At 48.3% G+C, this 23,059-nt stretch overlaps 1 protein-coding gene across 7 annotated transcripts in view; it reads right to left on the reverse strand.

The window, feature by feature from the left end:
* Positions 1 to 3,211: 3,211 nt before the first annotated feature.
* Positions 3,212 to 23,059, reverse strand: part of Erg (ETS transcription factor ERG) — a 155,144-nt gene continuing 135,296 nt past the window's right edge. For 3 of the 7 annotated variants that reach the window (XM_048803679.1, XM_048803680.1, XM_048803684.1), the window contains exons 4-10: positions 22,737 to 22,940; positions 21,906 to 21,986; positions 20,153 to 20,224; positions 12,765 to 12,875; positions 12,131 to 12,187; positions 11,447 to 11,494; positions 3,212 to 5,913 (exon numbers count right to left, since the gene is read on the reverse strand). In XM_048803679.1, the coding sequence (XP_048659636.1) occupies positions 5,393 to 5,913; positions 11,447 to 11,494; positions 12,131 to 12,187; positions 12,765 to 12,875; positions 20,153 to 20,224; positions 21,906 to 21,986; positions 22,737 to 22,940 (1,094 nt within the window). In that variant the 3' untranslated portion in view covers positions 3,212 to 5,392. The remainder of the gene's footprint in view (positions 5,914 to 11,446; positions 11,495 to 12,130; positions 12,188 to 12,764; positions 12,876 to 20,152; positions 20,225 to 21,905; positions 21,987 to 22,736; positions 22,941 to 23,059) is intronic. The other 4 variants (XM_048803681.1, XM_015478777.2, XM_048803683.1 and 1 more) reach the window with 3 other exon arrangements.

Consider the following 23,059-nt stretch of genomic DNA (forward strand, 5'->3'; position numbering starts at 1 on the left):
GATGGCTGGGCTTCAGTAAGGTGCGTGAGTGTGGCTGGTCTTCTAGACAATGTGCATATTAAGGACACTTGTTGGCCAGAAGGCTTTCAAAATGCTAGAAAGACAGGCAGGATACCCAAGGTGTGTAGGCTTAGTTCTAATATGGCCCCCAAGAGTCCCACCCTTGTCCACATGCCCAGTGAGAGACAGGAAGCACCATGGAAGGGGCAGAAGCTGGAACAGTGAAATGACCCCTCAGGCCTCAGAGACTGTTGCCTGGGAAGCAGGGCGTGTTGCTTCTCTCCTTCTGAGCTCCTTTCAATAGACCCACCGCGAGAGCCTGATAAAAGCCAGGAGCAAAAGGTTTTCAAAGATCAAATTGTTATTGGGAAAACTCTAAATAACCTTCTAGCTTCACTTAATCAACTTAAAAATCATTAATTTTGGAAGTCACACATTTGAACAATACGCTGTAGTCTCCTGCTGGCTTTGTGTAAAGGACACCTCTGATGGTGAGTTACAATCATAGTGACTGAGGCCGGTTTCAGGGACTTGAAGCCCCCTTTTGCTGAAACCACGACTCTTCACTTGGGCCCACAGAATCTGATGGTGAATGAATGGGGTCTCTGTCCTCATGTCTGCCCCCTTTGCTGCCTTGCCTTTGGGGTGAGAGTCTGCTCATGTTGACATGGTGACTGCCCACGGAGCTGGTACCTGGTTTCTTCTACTCTCACTCCCGTGCGTTTCCGGCAGCATCAGCAGCCCAAGCATCCAAAGTCCTTCAGCCCTGTCATCAGGTCCCAGATAGAGCCACAAGGCCAGGATGTCTGCACGTTGATGGCACCAGTAACAAGAGTGACCACCAGCTGGTCCAGGTCTCAAACAAGAAACATCTTTTGGAATTACGCCATTGACCAGGGGAGATTATGGGACTCTTGCCCACTCCAGCAAGTCAACAGAAGCTTGCATCTCCCTTTGTTCAGAGAGCAGCCTGGGCTCTCGGTCAGTGCTGTCTCCCTCTAGCTAATTAAAGCTTTGCCTGTGTGTACTCACAATAGTTGGCTAGGCTTCACTTCTATTGTTTCAAAGCAAATCATCCCATCCCCAGTATCACTAGTGTGAGCAGACCCTGTGATTATGATGGGCCACGAATCCTGTGACTAAGTTACATTCTATGGCAGTAAGGATTTTGCAAACTAAAAAAAAAAAAAAAAAAAAGATGATTTTCTTGGGTGGGTCTATCCTAATAAGGTGAACCCTCAACCAGTCAGAGAGACTCAAAGTGGGAGTCTCTCTCTGTCCTTGAGTGAGTAAATGATCTTGTGGACAAGGCCATGTGGCAGGGACCCTGGATGATCTCTAAAAATTAAGACTAGTCCCTGACTGACCAGTAAGGACATAGGAGTTCAGTCTTACAATGGCAGAGAACTCATTTCCACCAAGTACCAGAAAGGACCCTGAGCTTCTGGTGAGTTTACAGCCCCCAGCTAATTCCTTGACTTAGCCTGATGGGACTGAATCACCCCGCACACACCTGGACTCTTGATCCCTAGAAACTGTAATGGTACATTGTGTCAGCTGCCAACTGTGTGGTTATGTGTCATGCACCATGAACAGCTGATTGCACAGGGAGAAGTTAGCACTGGTGAGGATAGTTGCTCATAGGTGGCACTACTTGGGACAACTCTTTCAGGGTAAGATAGTTTTCTTAGTGGCTGATTTTAATTTGGCTACAGAAAAAACAGCCCTGGATTTCATACTCAACATTCCATGAGGAGACTCGGGCTTTCTTTGCTTCCAAGACAGGGCTTCTCAAACATCAGTGTGCATCAGAATTACTTATAAGGTTTATTAATGCCATGGTGGGCCCCACCCTAGAACCTCTTTCAACAGGCTTTGGGCAGTTCCTGGAAATTCACTTGTCTTACAGGTGCTAGATGTTGCTGATACACTGGCCCAGGCTCCTCTGTGTAAACCACTGCTGTACTACAAAAGAGAGGCGCTGGTCATTTTGAGTACTGATTTCTATATCCAATATTGCTCATTTAATGGGAAAATGACAAGATTTTTGAAATCAAAGTTAAAGTGCAGAACTTGATATACCTTTGAACCGTCCAAAGCACTTCTTATTCTCCATTTGTCATAATTTTATTTGGGTGGAGTGATAACAGACTAATTAAACCAAGTTTTTAAAACCTTAGGCTGTTCCTTTTCTGCAGGGGCAGGGTCTGTTCAGGGATCCACAGGACATCCATCATCTCCGGCTTCCCATCAATTCCCTGCTCACAAGCATTAGCAACTGGTGCTGCACCTGCCATCCAAGTAGCTGCCCCAGGCCCTTGCACCCAGCAGCAGGTACTTCAACTGTGCAGAGGCACTTGGAAGAAGCAGAGGACCAGCCGAGCCAGTCCTGACAGATCACACCACAACCCACACCAAATGTAACAAGGGCATCAGACGGGGAGTGGCGGTGAGGCCTTGACTGAGGTTTGGGGATTTCTCCAAGTACGAAACCCCAAAGACTGTTTAAGGCAAGAAGAGAAGACAGAGCCCTTGCCAGCAGGAGTGGAGTTGTGCAGGGACTGTGATCATCAACAAGGAGGAGCCAGGAAATGCGGAGAAGCCTAGAGAGAGGAAGGATCATGTAATTGTGAAATTGATCCAGGGGGGCTTTGGAATTAGATTGTGACAGGAGCAGAGCACCACCATTATTTCAAGACAACTTAAGAATCATTTATTTGGGGGAACTCAGTATTATCATGTTATCCTCAAATTATCCCAGTTGCTCACGCTTGTGGCTAATAACTGAATTTGAGGGAGGGGTTTTGAGAAATCTAACTTAAAACATCTGTTAGAATTGAATATGATAATCATGTCTTGTTTTTATTATTTTGCTCATATTACAGTCTTGAAAGGGAGAATTGAATGATTAGCCAAGCAAACTTGTATTTCACACATGCAGAATGTAGGTGAGCCTTGCATTTGCATTCCAAAATAGAAACGAATGCTCTTTTCCATTAGGACTGTCTGGGTCGCTCCCTGCTGCCAGCTTTTACCCTGCTTTTCCTCATTGTGTCCTAAGGAGATGCAGGCCCTCTGTGGGCCTTTCCCGAGCTGCTGCAGAATGATTGATGGTTGGGCTCCTTTCCATCCAAATAATGAGGGATGTCTGAAGCTTTGGTAATCGTACCCTACTGAGTTTCAAGACCATTGCCAAAATATGCACAGCACAGAGGTTTGGCAAGTTTGTTTAATCATAGCAAAAGGATTACAAAGTGCAAAACAAGCCCCGAAACCGCTATAAAATGGCCAATTTAAACTGACTCAGGCTGAGAAGGTGCACAGGCTTGCTCCTTTTTACAGGTGACTTGCCTCCCGTCTCCAGAATCGCCTTCACCTTGGCCAAGGTGGGCCGCACTTGTGACACAAAGAGAAGGTGTTCAAGGAACTCGAGTTTGGATCACAGAAACAGGATGTGAGAGGAGAGCTGGGAAGGTCAGGCCCAGGGCCGGGGAATCACAAACCACAGTGCCTGACTATTCTGGTATGGAAGGATCAGAGCACTAGTCTAGTTGATGAGGACCCCAGAAGGAAGCTACATGGCAAACTTAGAAGCTATCCCTGAAGTGAAAAACTGCAGCTGTCCATGATGATTCACTGACCAATCGAAACAACAGCTTTTGTTCACAGGAGTGGCTTGTTCACCATTCTGCAAATGTTTTATGATCATAGCAGAAACTAGGGTGATTTGTGGCCAGTGCTGCACTGGAATTTCTCAACTATAGCCTCAGTTTTAGAAGCCTCTTTCCCTTCTAGGTGTACATGTGGAGGTTTCACGGTGAAGCTTTGGGCTCTTCTGTTGCAGATGGTGCTGGGAATCAAGGTGGAAGCAAGAGGGTCAGGAGGGGCACACATCACCTGTCCAACATCCTGTCTGCTTGGTCCCCACTGGCATCAGTTCCTGGACAAAGTAAAATTGTAACACAAAACCCACAACACTCAGCACAAGTTTCTATTAGGCAACTTTCGTCACTAAAAAAGTGCAGATGCAGACTCCTGTGTAAATCTGATTTGCCATGCTAGGCCAAGCTTATTTTATTACATACATTCTGCATTCTAAGAACTAATAACTTCATATTGTAAACATTAAGCATACAGAGTTAAAGTTCAAGGCCACATTATATCATTGATTGTCTCTTTTTTGTGTGTCGTGTGTCTTTGGCTGGCCGAGATCAACTCGTAGTGTATAAATGCATAAGTTATATAATTATTATATAAAAAGGAAAAAAAAACCACATTGACTTGTATACTTCATTCTGACAAACGCACAGCGTTCGCGACTCGAAAAGGAAAACTGGACCCCCACCTCCCCAAAATGCCTTTGAGATCTGATTGTGGTGGCCAGAGGCCAACTCTTACCTGACCCTGTGGGGCACAAGGCCCCTACAGAATGCTGAGGTCCTGAACGTTTCTTTAAATATCAGACAATTCCAGTTAAATTTTTCTTTTGACAAACAAAGAGATGGCTGTTTTGGTTCTTAATTCTACCACTCCCCTTCCTCCATTACACTGGGTCCTTTCCGGTAACACTGGGTTTGGTATAACACTGACTGCATTAAACCTCAGGTCTCCACGAATAATCTTTCTCCACCAAAAGTGTCCTAAATCCAGTCTTTGCTGCTTGAAAAGTCTCTCCCACTCCTCCTCTCCTCCTCCTCCAGCCCTCTGTCTACCATAACACGCCCACTCTATACACATCCGCAGTCCCACCATTTGGCTCATAGTTCCTGCAATCCTGTAAAGGAGATGGAAACTTTGGGTTGTCTTCACAGTTTGAGAGAGCTGACAGCTGTCTATCAAATGGAACAAATCGGATTCCAACTGATGCAGCAAATGCCGAGGAGCCCCGGCAATGTCTGTTGCGGGGCCACCGTCTCTCTCGTCTTCTTGTTTTGGCTTTGATATGTTTCTATTTTAAATACAGGTAGTTTTCCTTAAAATGACATTATAAACGGTAGGTTAGGCCAAGACTGTGTTATCTCTATTGCTTTAGTTTAAACCTGGGTCGCATGAGCGGGATCCCACATTCTACTCTACAGTTCATACACTACTTAAGGCCACTTCCTTTGGCACTTGTCCTCAGGACTTCCTGCTTGCTGCACACAATGTCTTTGTCACGGTTGGTCCACAGATCCTACATCCATATGCATTACACTTTGAGCATCTTATTTCTGTAGTAACACTTTAGTAACTCCCTCCCGCCATGAGTCTTTGGGTCTCTTCCCTGGCTCCCTTCCCCAGCCCATCAAGCTTTTTCCTCCGGCTTGAGGCACTTCTAATTCATGTTCTCCGACAGAGTTTGTGGCAATTGATCGGCGATTGTACACTGTTGGGAAAGGCCTCCACCGAGGGGTTAGTAGTAAGTGCCCAGGTGGGAAGGCATGTGGCCGGCGGGCAGCCTGGTGTTCGGGTATATGCCCCCAGTGGGTGAATTCCAGTAGGGGTTTGGGGCAGCAAAGAAACTGGAGGATGTGACAGGGAGGGCTGGAGGGTGGGGCGCCACAAAGTTCATCTTCTGAGGGTGGGCGTGGTAGGAGCCCATGTAGGGGAGGTCTGAGGGGTACTTGTACAGAGAGGATTCTGGCGGGTGGGGCTGCAGGGCCTGGGCGATCCCGTGGAAGTCGAACTTGTAGGCGTAGCGCTTCCCGTGGACTTTGGTCATGATGTTCTTGTCGTAGTAGTAACGGAGGGCGCGGCTGAGTTTATCGTAGTTCATGTTGGGTTTGCTTTTCCGCTCTCCCCAGCGCCGTGCCACCTCGTCGGGGTCTGTCATCTTGAACTCCCCGTTGGTGCCTTCCCAGGTGATGCAGTTGGAGTTGGAGCTGTCAGACAGGAGCTCCAGGAGAAACTGCCAGAGCTGGATCTGGCCACTACCTAGTGAGGAGGGAGGACAGAAAGCACCAGTGAGAACAGGCTCTGAGCGGTGGGCACCTGGCCCGGGGCAGCAGCTGGCGCTCTTCCCATGCCACCCAGATGCCCTGGGCCAGGCCTTCCCCCATCCTTCAGCAGCTGGGGTGTTCCTGCTCTTGTCCTGTGGTCACCCACTGCTCCAGAGAGATGGCCTGGATGGACAGGGGCTGCTCATCTCCCCAGGTGTCCCCTGGTCAGAGTGACCCAGGAACTACAGGACAGCCCTTTGCCTCAAGAAAGGACCTACACTGTAGGTCTGCTCCCCACTCCCACAGGACCAGGTGGAAGCTGGGGTCCAGATTCAAGGAGGCTTTAAGAAATCTGGAACCTCCTTAGTCTCTACGCTGCCCCACGCTGCTTCCTCAGCCTTCCCTGTTGAGAACACGCCTTTGACCATGACTGGCCCAGTAGCCTCATCCCCAGCTCGACACCTAGGAAGCTGACCTTGGTCATTCTCAGGCTCATCTGAGAGATCCAAGTCCCCTATGGAATGCAGGAAATTCACATGGGGCAAAGTTCAGGTTGGTTCCATCCATTTCTGACTTCCTTCAGAGAACAGCCAGGTCAGCCTGGTGTTTGGGGGATGGAAAAGCTAATTTTTCCTATTTTCTAAGGCAGAGAATGCCATTCTGTGGATGGTCATAATGACTTAATACTATTTATATTGGCTAGGTCAAGTGAAATAATAAAAGTCAGATTTCGGAAATGAACATCTAAATGTTTATGGAAAAAAATAGAGAATGGAAGTAAACACTGTTATTTCTGACAAAACATTTTGCTGGTGCCCAGAAAGCAATTCTGTCAAAACTTTTCCTAACACAGAATTAACTCACTCAAAATGAGGAAGTTCAGAAAAACGTTGGCTCCATTTCAAACCAGATCACCCATTTCCAGTACAGAGGCCAGCACAGGGCAACGGAAATCCACGTGCTGGCCACACCGACTGTGAAGCAGTGTTCCCGAGAGAAACCCCCCAACGTTACACCGCGGCAAGTCCTTCTGGGCAGCAAAGGAGACCGGCCCAGAGTGCTGCCACTCAGCTGCGAGGACAAAGTCGGGATTCTCTCCATCCATCGCAAGCACATAGAGATGGCCTTTGGTTTTCTTAAATCAGAGAAATTCCTGGCCCTGTCGTTCTGACCACCATGCTACAGTGCTTTAAGTCCACTCACGGCTCCCTAAGGAGAGGTGATGTAAGTACTGACAGCCATCACGAGCCCAGAGAAGCTGAGCTGTGTGGCACAGGCTTTAGAAGCTTTAAAATGGATGAGAGGTGGGTCTTCTCAAAACCCCACTACAGAATTATCTTGGGCTTAATGCCAAAAAAAAAAAATTACCTTCTTTATTATGATAAATAGGATCAATAGATGTGATAAAATGATTAAAATAACTTCAACTGGCAACTACTCAGGGAATTGATGTCATGTGAAAATCAATGATAAATTTTTTTTTCCTATAAATTCTTCCCATGGCTCCCTATATAATTGTCCAACTCATAAATCCTTGTTTCCACTTTGGCTACATGGAAGTGGTTGTTTGTGAACTCATCCTTACTATAGCATCGTGAGAAAGGTCAGCTTTTAAAAAAATACATCTATTCTGGAAAAGATGGTCTTTAGCCTGCAGTACATTTGAAACATATTAACGGCTTGTAGCTCATTGCAATGGAAGTCTCTGCTTTTTCGGAACTACATATACAAACTGTTCCCAATCAAGTTGTGTTCCTTCCAACATTTCATTAATATGCATTTTTAAAATACAAAGAATGGTATGAGAGAACCATATGGTTTTAGTATATATATTGTAACCAAAGGATTAAAACTTGAAAAAAGAATTCCACAGTTGACCTGGGAATAGGAAAAACCATGGATGTTTGATTTAACAGTCTAACATATGCTTCACTATAAACATATACAGTTGTTTGAAAATAAATATTCAGTGTCAACTTGCTCCCATAGAGCAACTCCACAGATCTGCATAAACACACAGACCTGCCGACACAGCTCAAAGAGCACTTGGTGTCTGTTCAAGCATTGTCGTCACCTCTAAGAAATGTGTCCCTCACCCACTGCCCCCACCAACATGATGGGAGGGAACCAGTGGGGGATTGTGGGCTCATACCTCTCCTGCCTCTGAGGAGCTAGAGAGTGGGGGTCTACATCCAGGGCAGGAAACTCAAGCTGGGCAGACGGGCGTGCCAACGGCCTGCTAGGCCACTTCACCCACTGACTGGCAAGGCACTGGGGTCAGGCCTAGGAGCACCCCAAGGCTCTGTGGAACCAAGAGATAGGGGAGCAAGATTCAGCAGCTTCCAAACCTGAGAATTAAACTGCAGACGTAAAACTCAGTGCAAGTTTGAATGAACAGCATAGAATTTAACACGCTATCGGCCTCATTAATTGCTAAATTTAACACTCTGAACCAAATGCTTTGCATTTCCAGTGTAGGCCGCGAAGGCTCTCACTGTGCAAGAACCCTCAAGGACACACAGTGGTAGGTGACAAGTCACTGTTGTCTCCCAATAGTCAAGAAAAAGAGGAACATCCTAGCAACGAAGTAGAAACTTAGCAAAAAGGGCAAGAAACTAAACAGTCCCCAAAACATAGCAAGGCAGAGTGTTGCAGGTGGACACTGTCCCACTGTCCCACTGAGGCCTACAGCCCTCAGCTGACCAGAACCAAGGGCATAAAGAAAGCGAACAGCATGCCCCAAGGTGGCAGTGGTCTGGGGCCACTTTTTACAGAAGATAGAGGCGGCGCAGAGAAGCACGGCACAGCTGGACCCTCTGCGTGGAGGCAGGGGTGTCCCCATGTGAGTCCCTTCCCTGAGCTCTAGAGCTGGACGACAGGTGAGCATGTGTGGGCCTGGGCTGCTCAATCTTGGCTCTGCTGCTCATGGGACTCTGGGGAACTCCCCGGCTCTCTGCACCTCAGTTGTCTCTTCTGCAAAGTGGGTGGGACAGCAGAAGGCCCACCTTGCAGGTCACTGTAAGAAGGAACTCAGTTCGGGAATCTCGTTATGGTTGTCTGGGCTGGAAACCAGAGTGAGTAAAGGTGTCTCTTCACTGAAGAGGAAGGGGACTTGCCCAGCAGCACTCTGCTGGCTCTTCTGACGCTTAAGATATTGGTGTTCTTGGAACTTCCTGAGATCCTCTGAAAGCTTACTCTGGGCTAGGCACTGTCCTAAATCCTTACAAGTGACAGGTTAATGCCCATAGAATCATGAGATTAGCCCATTGGAGCCACAGGACACTAGAGCTCAGAACTGACTTTGTTGCCCACGGTGGGCAGAGGTTGGAACCCCGGCCCCAGGTTGCCATGCTCAGTCCTGCACAAGCCGTTGCTCTCTGGCCTGGTTTCTGCACACCCCTCTGCAGTCCCTCAGGCCCTGCTAGGACTGTCCCCTCCCTGAAGCTTGGTGAACTCCCACTGGAAAAGCACATACTCCCATCCCCTGACAAACAGCAGGACTTCCCCAAGAAGCCTCAGCAAAAGCAAGGTGCTAAGCAAGTTGCGGGCAGTGCGTGCGGGACCAGAAACAGACTAGAGACAGGTTTCAAAGCAGGCCTCCCATCTTTTTGGCTGAGTGACTCAGGGAGAGTTACTTGACTTCTCTGATCCTCTGACTCTTCTTTTGTAGGCTGGAGATAACAATCTCCCAGGGCTGGCAGGAGGCACAGAAGGGCTCAGAGGCAGCAGGTACATCCTGTGGGGGCATCTGTGGGGGCTGCTGGACTGCTGTCTCACACGATGGATGGTGTGAGCGTTCCCAGAGTGCTCAGCTTCCACACGCTCCGTCTTTCTAAGCTGTCCCTAGAACATTGCTGCCAGATCCGTCTTCCTGGAGCATGACTGATTATAATCCTCTCAAAACACAGCCATTATTTTTATGTAAATGGTTATGAGCCAGTTGCAAATGGAAGGCAGAGCAGAGGGATGGGGAGGGACCCCTGTGCAGACTTGGGGTCTTAGAGAAAGGAGCCTGCTGCTCTGGCCTGGAGCATTATACCGACCTGCATCCGAGGCCAGGGCCACCTCTCTTGACTCCTGGCATTCAGGGACTCTAGGAATCATGGATGAGCTCCTAGTTTGAGCCCAAGGCTAAAGCAGTGAAGGAAACAGTCCCCTCTAGCTACTCAGCTGCTTAAAAGGCATTTGTTGAATTAATTAGTGCTGCCCACAATTCCATGTCAAAGAGCCCGTTGCTGGTGTTCTCCAAGCAGGGATTCTTGAGCCGGGAAGGCCTCTACCTGAACCTGAACTTGCTGGCGTCCCAACCCATTCTGCCTCAGAGTTAGGCAAGGCACACTGCAGCCTGGACTCGCCCTGTGACCGACCAGGACATCTCGCACTTGACTGCTGCTGAGAACGTGCCCCAGGTGCAGTGCACGCCCGGGGGCCTGCGCAGCTGGTTCTGATCTGAACACAAATGGGACGATTGGGTTGGCACGGAAACATGAGGACAGGTGATGTGCTGTAGCCAGACGCTGGCTACAAATGGACCAAGGAGGCATTTAAACTCCTTATTCTAGTGTTTATATTCAGAAACAGAGGATGGAAGAGGGTCCTACTTTGAAGTCTTGTGGTTGTCATTAAGAGTCTCCTTTTTAAAAAAGATGAGTTTATTTTATCTGCATGTGTGATGGATTGAATTGTGCCGCCCCCCCCCCACCCGCCAAATTCACATGTCAAAAGTCTTAGCCCCAGAACCCTAATTCCTATACCTGAAATGTGTGTGACCCAAATCCACCCATCACAGTCTTAGCCCCCAGAGCCTTTGTTTTTACAGAGATCATTAAGTTAAAGTGAAGTCACTGGAGGTGGCCCTATTTCAATGTGACAGGTGTCCTTATAGAAAGGGGGAATCTGGACACACAGACACATAAAGAGGGAAGATCATAAAAAGAGATACAGGAGCTGGATGCAGTGGCACACGCCTGTCATCCCAGAGGCTCCGGGAGGCTGGGGCAGGAGGATCGTGAGTTCAAAGCCAGCCTCAGCAAAGGCGAGGTGCTAAGCAACTCAGGCAGACCCTGCCTCTAAATAAAATACAAAGTAGGGCTGGGGGTGTGGCTCAGTGGTCAAGGGCCCAAGTTTAATCCCCGGTACAACAACAGCAACAAAAAGACATCGAAGGAGGGAGTGAGGCCTGTGGCAGGTCCTCCCTCACAGCCCCCAGAGGCTGCCACCACGCGTGTGGACGTCAGACCTGCAGCCTCTAGATGGTTCTTTCTGTTATTAAGCAACCTGCTCCATAGTACTTGTTACAACAGCCCTAGAAAAGTTACAGCTTAGATTAGGTCACAATGCTCTTCGCTGAAGCTAAGAATCTTAATTTATACCCCGACCTGTTTTTCCCCTAAAGCAAACGATCCAGTGAAACCTGAGACTACAGTTTGTTCAGCTGAAGGAATTTCTCACCAGTACACGCTTGCCTTCACAACAGCCAAAACCACCTGAAGAGTAATGTGTGTGAACAAAATCATCAGATATCTCACCTGGGTTAGCAAGGCGGCTACTTGTTGGTCCAAGAATCTGGTAAGGATCTACAGCAGAAAGACAAGAAGTCAGATCCAAAGGCATCACTGTGACTTGGTACCCTGAGTCTTCGGGCTAACAGAACCGATTTCTGTATTTCAGAACAGAAATCGTTCCCTGTCCCCAAAGCACCTGCCTCCATCTCCTTTAGGAGGTGCCACACGGAATCCCAGAGCTGCTTCTTGCTAAAGGCTTCCTAGGTAGTAGCAGGACTTGGATTCCCAGATTCCCGAAACCTGGCCCACAGCTCCCTCTAACCCAGGACCAGAACAGGGCTATGAACTTGTGCTGAGGGCCCAGGCTGGCCATTTCAGCTCAGGGCCACATGGTCCTTCCTCTGCTTTTCCACCTGGCACGTGAAATCGTCCTGGCCCTGGGGCACCCGGCACAGGAAGTAAAGTTAAATGAATTTGTAGATCTCAAAGGCAGCCTGCACACAAATACTTTTTTTCCCCCCATTTTTCAGCAAAATCTCAAGTCATCCCAAAAGAGCGGACAGACTGTTTGGCCCCTGGTTTATATATGAAACTGTCGCAAAGAAGAAAGACATAAACTAAGTTCTTTTCAAAGATGGCATGTTTTAGATGTTCCCTGCTGGGCCTGGGTCCTCCCTTATGCCCATCCGGAGGGGTCCTGAAACATACCTAGCTGAGGACGTTGGTCTTCAGTTTTGGGCACTGTGGAAGGAGACGGCTGAGCAGCTGGAAGTTCAAACACACAAAAAGAGAACTGGCTATAACTTAGGTTTGGTTTGATGTTGTTAATTACATAATGGTTCCATCAATTACTTTCATTATTAAGATAATAATCTGACTCTTTTAACAAGAAGCAACTTATGGTGAGGACAAATTTCCCTTTCCATGAGATCAAATGAAGACATTGTAACAAAAAGAAGGATTTAAATTTTCCATTATTTAAAAATTTTGTGACTACCTTATTCCTTCCAAAAATAAAAAAAAGGAAGAATTTGAGACGTTTTACAGAATAGGAAAAAAAAATGATTCATAATGTAAAATAAACAGATAAAAGAGAAACCATCAGGAAAATAAAGTGAGGCAGAGCCAAAATTAAGGAAAACACCAGTCATTGGGTCTGTCCTCAGACATCTTGTCAAACACGCACCTCATTCCCTCCTTTCTGTTCCGAAGGTAGGTCTAACCCAGAGAATCACAGCATTTACAGTTGGTTGTGCTTTGTTGCCAAAGGAATAAGCCAACCACTTGTTGAAAATCACAGATTAATTAAATTGTCATTTACTCCATCAGCAGTCACACACACCTGGTGACATGCAGATCAAGGCAGAGGGAGACAACTCTGTACCTTTTGACTGAGGGGTGGGGTGGCCATGACTGGTCCAGGCTGATCTCCTGGGAGGCTCATAAGGTAAATCTGGAGAGACAAAAAAGTTGACTCAAAAACCCAATAATGCAATTTTTCTAACAGATTTAAAAAAAAAGATTTCATGTTTATTAGAATAAATAGCTTATAAGAAAGTCTAGTAATAGAAAGCAGCATTCAAGCTATGTGCCATAGATCTTGGTTCTATGTACAAATTATACTTTTGTATATTTTGTTGGCATAACAGAATGTACAAAATTCTACATTCTCTCTTCCATTTATCTGAAAATTCCTATTGGCAGATTCCTCCGGAGCTTGCTGACTCTTCTGAAGCATTTTTTTCTCCAATCAGAGGTCGAGGCCATGTTAAAGTTGTTTTTTGTTTTTGTTTTTGTTTTTTACCATCTAATTTGTCCTGCTTGCATCTTGGACAGACCCAAATCCACCCCTCTATTGGATGACCCTCCCAAACAGAATCCGCAGCTTAGCTGATTCACCCACTTCTTGTTTGTGGTCTGCACCAAAATCCATCAAGAGGCATCTGGACTCCTCCTTCCCATCCCTAGGAACCATTGCTTCCTTCGATCCTCACATTTGTGAGTTGACGCCCGTGGTTTCCTCCCATTTTTCCATCCTTTTACACTGCCAGTCGTAACTGGTCTAGTTATGTTTCTAGGCAAATGTCCATTCTTTCCCCTTTTCCAAACAAATTTAGAATGTCTCTAAAATTAATTGCATGAAATGAATTAGAGGACATCACAAGAACTACAGAATTGCCCCACAACCTATTTAATGATGACCTTCAGAGCTAAGGACACGTCAATGAAAATATGTCCTGGATCCTTGTTTCTTAAACCATGGTCCACGGACCAACAACATCAGCAGCACTTGGGAGTTAGTTAGAAATGTCAAATCTTACTCCATGATTTCTTCGTGTTTGTATGGTGATCTCACTTGTCCATAAACCTCCACTGCACTTTGCAGAGTAAATCTAATAACTGTGTTTCTGCCTCCTCAGTGTGAGTTCTATTAATGAGCACCAAGACTCTATGTTATTTCAAGTTTCTTTAAAAAATATGTTTCAAAAATATTATTATGTCTGCTCTCACTCACTATGCATATGCAAAGCTGTTCCTCCTGCAATCTGATTACAGAGTCATTTCACAACTGCTTCTTGGATCCATGGGCCTCAGTTCAATGCAAATGCCAACCTGGGGCCAACTGAAAGCCATAGCCATAGGTGTTCTCCTTCCAGACAGCAGGAGATGGCTATAAAAATCTCACTTGGAGGGCAGGCAGTGCCGTCATCTTTAAGCCTCTCTTTAAACAAATCATTTAATCAAATTTAAAAATGGCATTGGGGTGGGTCAGTCTTCAAAGAGCTTGACCAAGTTGCTGAGCATGTGTCTCTTCCTATTTTCATATCCCAAAGAGAGCAGAAGTGATATGTGATGTGAAATCCAACACAGGATTGCCTTAATTTATTTGGTCTGTTTGGCTGCAAGCATTGCGACTGGGGTGGTCTCTGAAACCCTACCCTCCTGAGCTTTGAAGGGTTAGATAATTTTTCTTTTTAAACTTGCTGTTGCTCACTTTCCTTCTCGGCTGGCAGTCTTGCAGGAGACCTTCAGCTCTTCCCACCCAGCTCCTCGGAGTTTCACTTTTCTGGAGTTGGGATTGCACGTGGGAATTACATTTGCAGCCGCTATCAATTTACAACTAAATTTCAACCTAACTCTCTGGGAGCATTTTGCACTGTACAGATTCTTAAAAAAAAAAAAAAAAAAAAAAAAGGTTAGCCAGAGTCTCAATATGAGAATTGTCTCAGAAAGAAGACTCTACGAGTAATGCAACATCTACCCCGATTCATGAGCAGACAGGCACATATTTACCAAATGAAAAAGCAAGATACCATGGAAATATGTCCTGGATCCTTGTTTCTTAAACTGTGGTCCATGGACCAACAACATCGGCAGCACTTGGGCGTCAGTTAGAAATGTCTAATCTTACTCCAGACCTACTGAGTCAGATTTGGCATTTTAATAAGATTCCAGGTGACCTGGGTGCACACTGGAGTTCTGAGAAAGCCACCACTAGGGAATTTCCTTGGGTCCTCTTGATTCCACATTCTTGCAGGTAATGATTTCAGAATGCTCTCTGGAGGGTGCCACTACAAATTTCAAAGATGGCCGAGAGCTCTAGAGCGCCTGCTTCTCCCTGCGCCGGGGGACTGTGCCTCGGCTCTCGCTGGCGTCCCTAGGTAGCTCAGACACGACTGCGAACCGAAAAGCTTCGCAGATGAAGTGTGACTGGAAAAACATCAAGCACCAAACTATGACTACAAAAATATTTTCAAACTCTTTATTCATAAAAATCCTTTTTAGGATGAATAAACACGTCCTCTCCTCCCTAGATAATAAGCCGGGGCCTGAACACACCAGACAGCATCGAACTCTCAGCCAAATGCTTGAGACGTCGCTGGGCCCTGATGGATGTGTCCATAAACACGCTGCCACGGCAGATAAGCTCCCTTTTGTTTTCCTTCATGACATTCTGGGCTGGCCTTCCTTGTCAGATACGGATCACATGCTGTGGCACGGAGCTGCCCTCTGTGGGACGTGACACTGGCAAGCGCTGACACTGGGGACCACTGGTGTGAGGGACACAGGGTGATGGCTCTAGCGCCACACCAGGGTGAGTAGTTCCACTCTTGGTCCCCTAAAAAGTGACGTCCCCATGCGTCCCGCCTGCCATTTGTCCTTTAATCACAGCAGGCACGGGATTTGGTAAGGATACAGTCCGTGCTTAGTGTTGGGGGATCATTTCAACACCCTCGTCGTTTCTCTTCAACTTCCACTTTCAAGGGCTTTTGCTCCAATGCCTGGCAGGTTCCGTGGGTGGGAAAGCTGCCGTCTGGCTTCGTTGTGCTCTTCCACCAGCACAAGACAGGGTTTAGAAGCTAAACTTCATCAAAACGACTTTCCCAGGCATCTTGGGGTGACTGTAGAGTGTGCTACACACCGTGATCCAGACAAGAAATAATGTGACGGCACCAGGGAGCCTGGCGGGTGCTGCTTCTCTACACCCGAGAGAGATGGAGGGGTACATTTCCTGGGAACAGGATGAGTTTCTGATTCTGGGTGAGGCTCCTTCCCACGGCATCTTCCCAAGACATCAGCAAATCAGGACGTCCGGGCTGCCCTTCCCAGGAAGGCTGAGTTCTCACCAAGTTCTCGGCTCTCCTTCCCCCCAGCTCACTGAAACGGAGCACACTAGAAGCCTCCGGATCACTTCTGCCTTTTAAAAGTCCAGAACCAGGATCACAGAAGAGCTCACTTGCACAGGATCCATGCCTGGTTTGCAAAGCCACTGCGGAGGCCCCTGGCAGGGCTGGCTGGGAAAGGAGGAGACTGGCCCTCTCCCACATGCTCGGATGCCAACGGGGAAGACAAACTTGGAAAGACTGAGAGCTATTTCCCAGATTCATTCTATAAACTCCTGTTCAGTGGAAGAGATTCAGAGTCAGCCCTCATGTCATTAAGCTCATCTTTCTTGTCTTCCGCCAGATCTTCCTAAAGTCTTCTAGAATCCTGTTTGCATTCTCTTCTTGCCCAGGTGTGCAGTTCTGTGGTTCTGGTATAGCTATGGGGAAGCAAAGAACACCTGGAACATCTGCTAAGATGCAGGCTTTCCCCGGCACCTGAGAGCTGGCGCACTCTCCCGCCGTGCTTGGTCACACTGAGCAGCACTGAGCTGAGAGCGCCAATGCAGGGGTGATTTAAGATCCCAAGAAACTCCCAAAGAACAGCAGCTTCAGAGTAGAAATCAAGGCTGTGTGTGCAGGTCACACTCTTCAGTCGCCTTTGATAACATGCAGATGCTCAGCCAGATATCCAAGTTGTCATGGTGATGCAGGAGGAAGGAAGTGCTAGTAGAATGTCACCCTTGTGACAGAACGGAGCTTCATAGGACTCTCCTACGAGACCAGGCAGACGGTGCATCATGAGGTCGAATACTTTGCAATGTTCTGTGGCTCACACCTGTTTTTATCCTGAGATCTCAAGGGGCTGTGGCTTCAAAAGGAGCAGATCAGCAAAGGAGAAAAGTGTTTACAGAGGAGGGGGAAAGGGTTTCTGGTAGCAATAACTGTGACAACTCAAAAAACACAGTACTGTATAACAATGACCATAAAACCACAGTATGTAAATAACGTGTCTCTGTGCCAATATTTTATAGAGACTGATCTTAGTGCTAATGCAACACAGGGGTCATGGAAGGTGTGTTTCGAATCAGGAAAGTACAGGGACAAGTAGGGGCTAGAAGGGATGAGGCATGAGCAAAGGAGGGGAGCACCAAGCAGAGGTGGCCACCTGCAGGGTCACTGAACAGTCTTGGCCAACCATGAGGTGGGACTGAAGGACAGGGGCTCTGGAATCAATGATTCACTGAGGAAGTCCAGCCATGAAAAAAGGAAAAGGCAGACTGGGATAGCAGCCCAGGAAGGGGTGACCCAAGGCAGGAGGGAAAGGAGGCAGGGTGGGGAGGGGGCACCAGGAGGAGGACTGGACGGAGACACCCACAGGTGGAGGGGCCTCACAGAAAGGAGAATAGCTTCAGACTAGCACAGCGGGAAGACCATCATCCTACTTCTCCTACAGGGACTCTGTGGTGAACAGCCGAGTGCACAGAAGGGTCTCGACAGACTTTCTGCTAGGAACTTGGCTGGGTTCAGGGTCAGCACAAGGACGCCAGCCAGGGTCCTCTGTGCCTCATCCCATGAAGATCACAAGGGTGTAGGGGACAGGAACTTGGGGCTCTACTCCCAGGTTAGAGTCTAAGAGTTAACAGTCATCTCTTCTGAAAGCCACTGACCACAGGGACAGGGCTAGATTCCCAGCGGTCCTTCCTCCGTGACTCCTGCCACTCTGGCGATCACAAGTACCAGGCTCATTCTCCCTGAGGCCCAATCCCAACCTCTTAGGCCCTGCGGCTGAGTGGTTGATTCTTTGGTGATGGCTGAGCCACAAGGTCAAATCCCTGAATCTGGCCTACAGTAATAGTCCTCTGGCTTCTCCAGTCTGATTTACATTCTTTACAAGTCAGATACCAATACTTGTATGTATTTTCATAATGACAGTAGTAGTAATCAAAATGGGAATTTCTAAAGACAAATCAAGTCCCAGAAGCAGACTGTGCTAATAATAAGGGAGCAGTGAAAGTGTGAGACCTCCCAAGTCTGCTTAAACGATGGGCCCATGGAAGGGCACCATCAAAGCAATGGGTGAAGTTGGAATTTGTCACCCTGGCCCTCCCTGGGCTTAGGGACAGAGGGAGGCCAGCATCTCCTCTGCTGCCACCCTCCTTTTGATACTTCTGGATGAGCCGAAACTTCTGGGTCTACCACATTCCAAAACATGAAGAAAGTATGGCAGGGCCTGCTGTTCTACCAACCAGCTGGTCTGACCAATGGGTTAGGCCAACAGAGTTGGCCAATGATGTGGTCAACTCACAACATGAGCTCACAAGCCCAGGCCTTGAAACTCAGCAGGTGACATCCACGAGACAGCTTTAAACAAATGAGTTTTAAATGTTAATTCATTCTTTTTTGAGGGGGAGGAGGTACTAGGGACTGAATCAAGGGCCTCATGCCTGCCAGGCCGGCTCTCTACCCCTCAGCTACATCCCCAGCCCAACTGACCATTTCTTAAAGGCCAAATGTTTTGCAGATAAGTTTTACTTTTCTCAAGTATGGGTGGAAACATCTCTGAAGTGCTCACAATGTCGCTGCCGCCCTTCCCTGTGTTTACCCCCACGCGCACTTGCTAGCCGTGAACTCAGAAGTCTCTAGAGCCAGAGGCGAGGTACTTGTTTTTCATTTCCAATACACTTGGTGGGGTTCTTTGGGACCAATCTGGTTTACTGCAGACTCTAGGTCCTGTGGGCATATCAATGGCCTCTAACATGACAGGTAAGGACGCGAGCTCAGCCTTCCCACCGTGCTTCCCAAGAGCAGGGGAACAAGCTTTTAATCTCAGATTGGGGGAGAGAAAATCACAGCAGAGTCCCCATGGCAGTCACAGGGCAGTACAGAGGTAGAAGCCTCCCCAGAGAGCTCCAGGTCCACGCCCGTCCAGCTCCTCACCCCGTCCTCATCATGGGAAAGCAGCCGCAGAGCCACTCGGACCACTTCAGCTGAGGCTGATGCGGCTGGGTGTGGACAGAGTTAGAGGGCAGCCTGGGTCTCGGAAGACACGGGTTCTGGACCCACATTTAAATATGGAGAAACCAGCCAGTGCCCAGGATCACGACCTCCTCCACCTTGAGCTGGCACTAGTACACTTAGCTCACAGGTGGTCCTAAAGATGCTGGGGGGACGGTGTCCAGGGATGGCAGCACCCTCCGTCTCAGGTGCCCTCTCCTGCTCACTCTCCACCTGGCAAAGGCCTGGTCCTCCTCGGGCCTTGCCCATCCTGTGGGAAGCTCCTTACACCTCTCAGGTGGGCTGAATCCCTTCCGGCTCCTGCGGCTGCCCCCTCTGGGTTTTACAGCTACAGGGGGACCTCTGCTGTAAGATCCAGCTCTCCAGGTTAAGCATTTAAGAGTCCATGTCTGCTCCTCCGGCTCTAAGTGCTCTACTGAAGCATCTAGAAATTTAAGCATTTCCTCTGGCTCACAGCTGTGCCCTCTGTGGCCGTGCAGGGGACACTCAGCACTGAACAGACCAAAGAGCCCAGTAGGCAGGTGAGCTCTCCAAAGACAGCCAGCCTCCTGGGGTCTGGTTCATGTCTAGAGTCCCAGGGTCTAACTTCATGCTTGGCACTAAGAGACACTCAATGAACGTTTATTTTTGGGTGAGTGACATGTAAATCAATCACCTAAGTGAACCTTCTTACAAGTAAGATTCAGAGGTAAGTATTATCTGTCCTGTGCTCCTGCTCTAAAGATTGGCTTCCTGTGCCAAGCTGGGAATTTGGTCACTGCAGCTCTGGGGATGTCTCTTGCTTTGTGCTCTCCCCCGAGGACAGATGACACAGTGGTCCTTCCATTAACCCGAAATCACACGTATTACTTTTTCTCAGGCACCATCTGTCTTCAGAGCAGCGAGTTATAGAGTGAATGTTCTTCTAACTCAGAAGTTCAGACTTTCCTGGGTCTTTGAATGCTGTTCTTACACTGGATTTAGTTTTTGAATCAACAGGGGCAGTAATAAGACTGTGGGGACTCATTTCAGATCGGGATCGGCTCTCTGTATCATGGGACTTAGGTCCCGGATGTCAGCGGGACATCTGGGCTCTCTCAGTGGAGGTCACGTGGGGCTGTTGGCGTACCTGGCCTAGTTGTAATTCTTTGCGTGGCTTCAGGATATACTGAAGTATTGGGGAAAATAAAAGCTGCACCCCCTGCAGAAAAGGAAAGACAAAACATGTGAAGGTCTGCGTGGAGGTTGTCCATCTCAGCCTCAGCCAGTCCACCTGCCCTGTGACCACGAGGAGGACCTCCTGGGAGCTGCTCACCAGGCCTCAGGGGAATGAGTAAGACCGGGGCCAGAAACGGGTTCTGCAAGTGCGCAGCAGCCTGTTCTCCCGGGCTCTGTTTGCCGTAAAGCACTTTGTGTTTCAATTTCACAGCTTCTTCCCAGAGCTTCATCTGTGACCCGCCAGCAATTTCATTTTATTTAAAAACAAATTCTGTGGTGCACATTTCCCCCCACAATTTGTATAAAAACCCGTAAAACATTTTACAGATCTCTTAGAAAATAGTACCAGGGACTTAGAAATATTTTGCTTAGGACTATATGGATATCATTGGAAATCAACCCACGGCTACTCAAATGCACTTTTTCTCATTCCCTTTTCAATCAACGCTCATAGTGTCAGCTGAGAAAATTCCCTTTTCAACATTCAGTCCATTTGGAATTCATTGTCCTGCTTTTTGAATGCTTTTATGTTTAACAATAAAAAGTTAATAAATTCAGAGCTTTCTTGAAATTTTCCTTCACTGTTAGAGTTTTTTAATGACTGTGAAGTTATCAGAAAATGTGCGTAGCTCCAAGGTGTCTCCTCAGAGGGGGACATTACTTTGCCCGTTATTTGTTGTTTCTGGCCACAAGATCATTAGCAGGTTGAATTGAAAAGCATTTGTTATGTTACATTAAAAGCATGATCTTTTGAATATAGAATGAGAGAAACAGCAATTTCATCATAACAGTCAAACTAGGATTCACTCAAGTTGCACATTTTCAAATAGAAGGTTGAACACTTGGGAAATGGCTGTGTCTCTCCAGGAGGGTGGCCCCTGAGCTGGCTGGCTTGCCTTTGAGGCCCACCAAGCCTCTAGGCCTTGCTGTTTTCCCCCCTAGCCTGGGTGGTTGTGGAGGGTCCCTGCAGGCTACCCAGTGGATGAGCGGTATGTGGCCCTGCTTCCACAGCGACTCCATCAGGAGGGAGGAAATGGAGGCAGATCAAGAGCACACCCACCCGCAGAGAACCCATGCTCAACTGAGCCGGAGGGAAGGGAGGCGGGTTATCCAGAAGGAAGCTCTGGGTTCCACCCCAGTAGGCCATATATAGGTGAAGTGTAGAACCAGTGGTTAGAGAGAGAGAGAGGCATGGGGTTAGTGACCACCGTCCTACTCTCCAGTTAGAGCAGAATTTCCCTCAGAGCCAAAGTTCCAGAAAAGTTACAGACATTCTCTTGACTGCCTTTCCCCAACAAACACGTCTGAGCCAGACAAGTCTGATGACCCAAAACTGTATCAGGAAGAAAAACACAACCCCAACTTGTAGTAAGCAATCCCTTGGGAATCCTAGTGGGGGAAAATGGAGATTACTGGGGATCCCGCTACACCAAACAAGGTGTACATGTCTATTCTGTAGTCAGCAAGGTGGACGCGTTGGGACCAGCAGCAGAATGCTGTAATCCAGCCAAGGTAGGCTGAAGTTCAACCTCCTTTAGACACAAGGACCACCAACTGCCCTGTGTCCTGCCTTCTGATGCCCTGACTGGTCCTGATTTCGCCCTCAGCATGCACCTGCAGACGGGGCCCTGTGCTCCTCCTGGGGTGGGCGGGGCTGGCATTACCTGTGTTTCTAGCGTGCATTAACCGTGGCGAGTTTTGTAAGGCTTTATCCACATCATCGGAAGTCAAATGTGGAAGAGGAGCTACAAGACACAACAAAGAGCAACATCCAAATGAAAAAGACTTCCCTTAATAAAAAGAAAGAAGAAAGAAAAGAGAGAAAGAGAGGAAACCACCAGCCCCGTGCTCCCATCAGGGACTGGGGGAAATACCCACATCACCCGCTCAGCATGTTCAACCCCCATCGGGGCCGCCCTTCTCCAGGGAGAAGTGAATGGCACACTGGGCAAAGCCACGCAGGGGAGGTCTCTGCCCCTCCACGCTCTCCTGGCCGTGCCTGGCGGTGCAGAACTAAAGCCTACGGCAGATGCTCCATTCCCTAGCCTGGTCATCAGTATGCCATGCCCCCTCCGTCCGGTGATGCTGACTGTCTTAATGAAGTGAAAACCTCCCTCCTTGTGCTGGGCTGGGCGTGAAGGGCCCTGGCTCCGCTTCCGGGAAGATTCCCCTCAAGCAGGCACTGTGGAGACCAGTGAGAGAGTGACCGCAGAATGTGTCTTTTCCCTGGGACACTCTACCTTCCTGCCCACAGGGACCTGCGGGAGGGGGCCCTGAGCTATGGTGGCTTTAAAGAAAAGCACTCACTACTTCTCACGGGTGACGTCTTGTTCACCTACATCTACGACCTTCTAGCACATTGTCCCCTTGGGTCCGAAACAGGCAAGGGGGGAGGGCAGGAAGCTGCTGTCCACCCCTGTGTCTGGACCCTCTGTAGCTCAGGCCCATGAGCCCCCAGGGACAGCCAGTGCTCCTGGTGGGGAGGGGCGGCTTACTCTCTCTGAGGTAGTGGAGGTGGGAGAGCAGGATGTCAGCGTTGTAGCTCGGGGTGAGCCGCTGGAAGTCGTCCTTGGTCATCTTGCACAGCTCCTTGCCGTCAATATTCTGGAATAATAAGATGTCCACATCTGGAAGGCCATACTCTTTCACCGCCCACTCCAGCCACTGCCGGACATGGTCTGTGCTCCACAGCGTGGGATCTGAAAAGGGGAAAAACACCTGCCATCAACCTCTGAAGACAGGTTTTAGGGCAGAGTGTGCCGCAGCCCCAGCCCAGCCCAGCTCCAGCCCAGTCCCAGCCCCAGCCCCAGCCCCAGCC

This window comes from Marmota marmota, unplaced genomic scaffold, assembly GCF_001458135.2.
Source record: "Marmota marmota marmota unplaced genomic scaffold, marMar, whole genome shotgun sequence".
NCBI classification, from domain to species: Eukaryota; Metazoa; Chordata; class Mammalia; order Rodentia; family Sciuridae; genus Marmota; species Marmota marmota.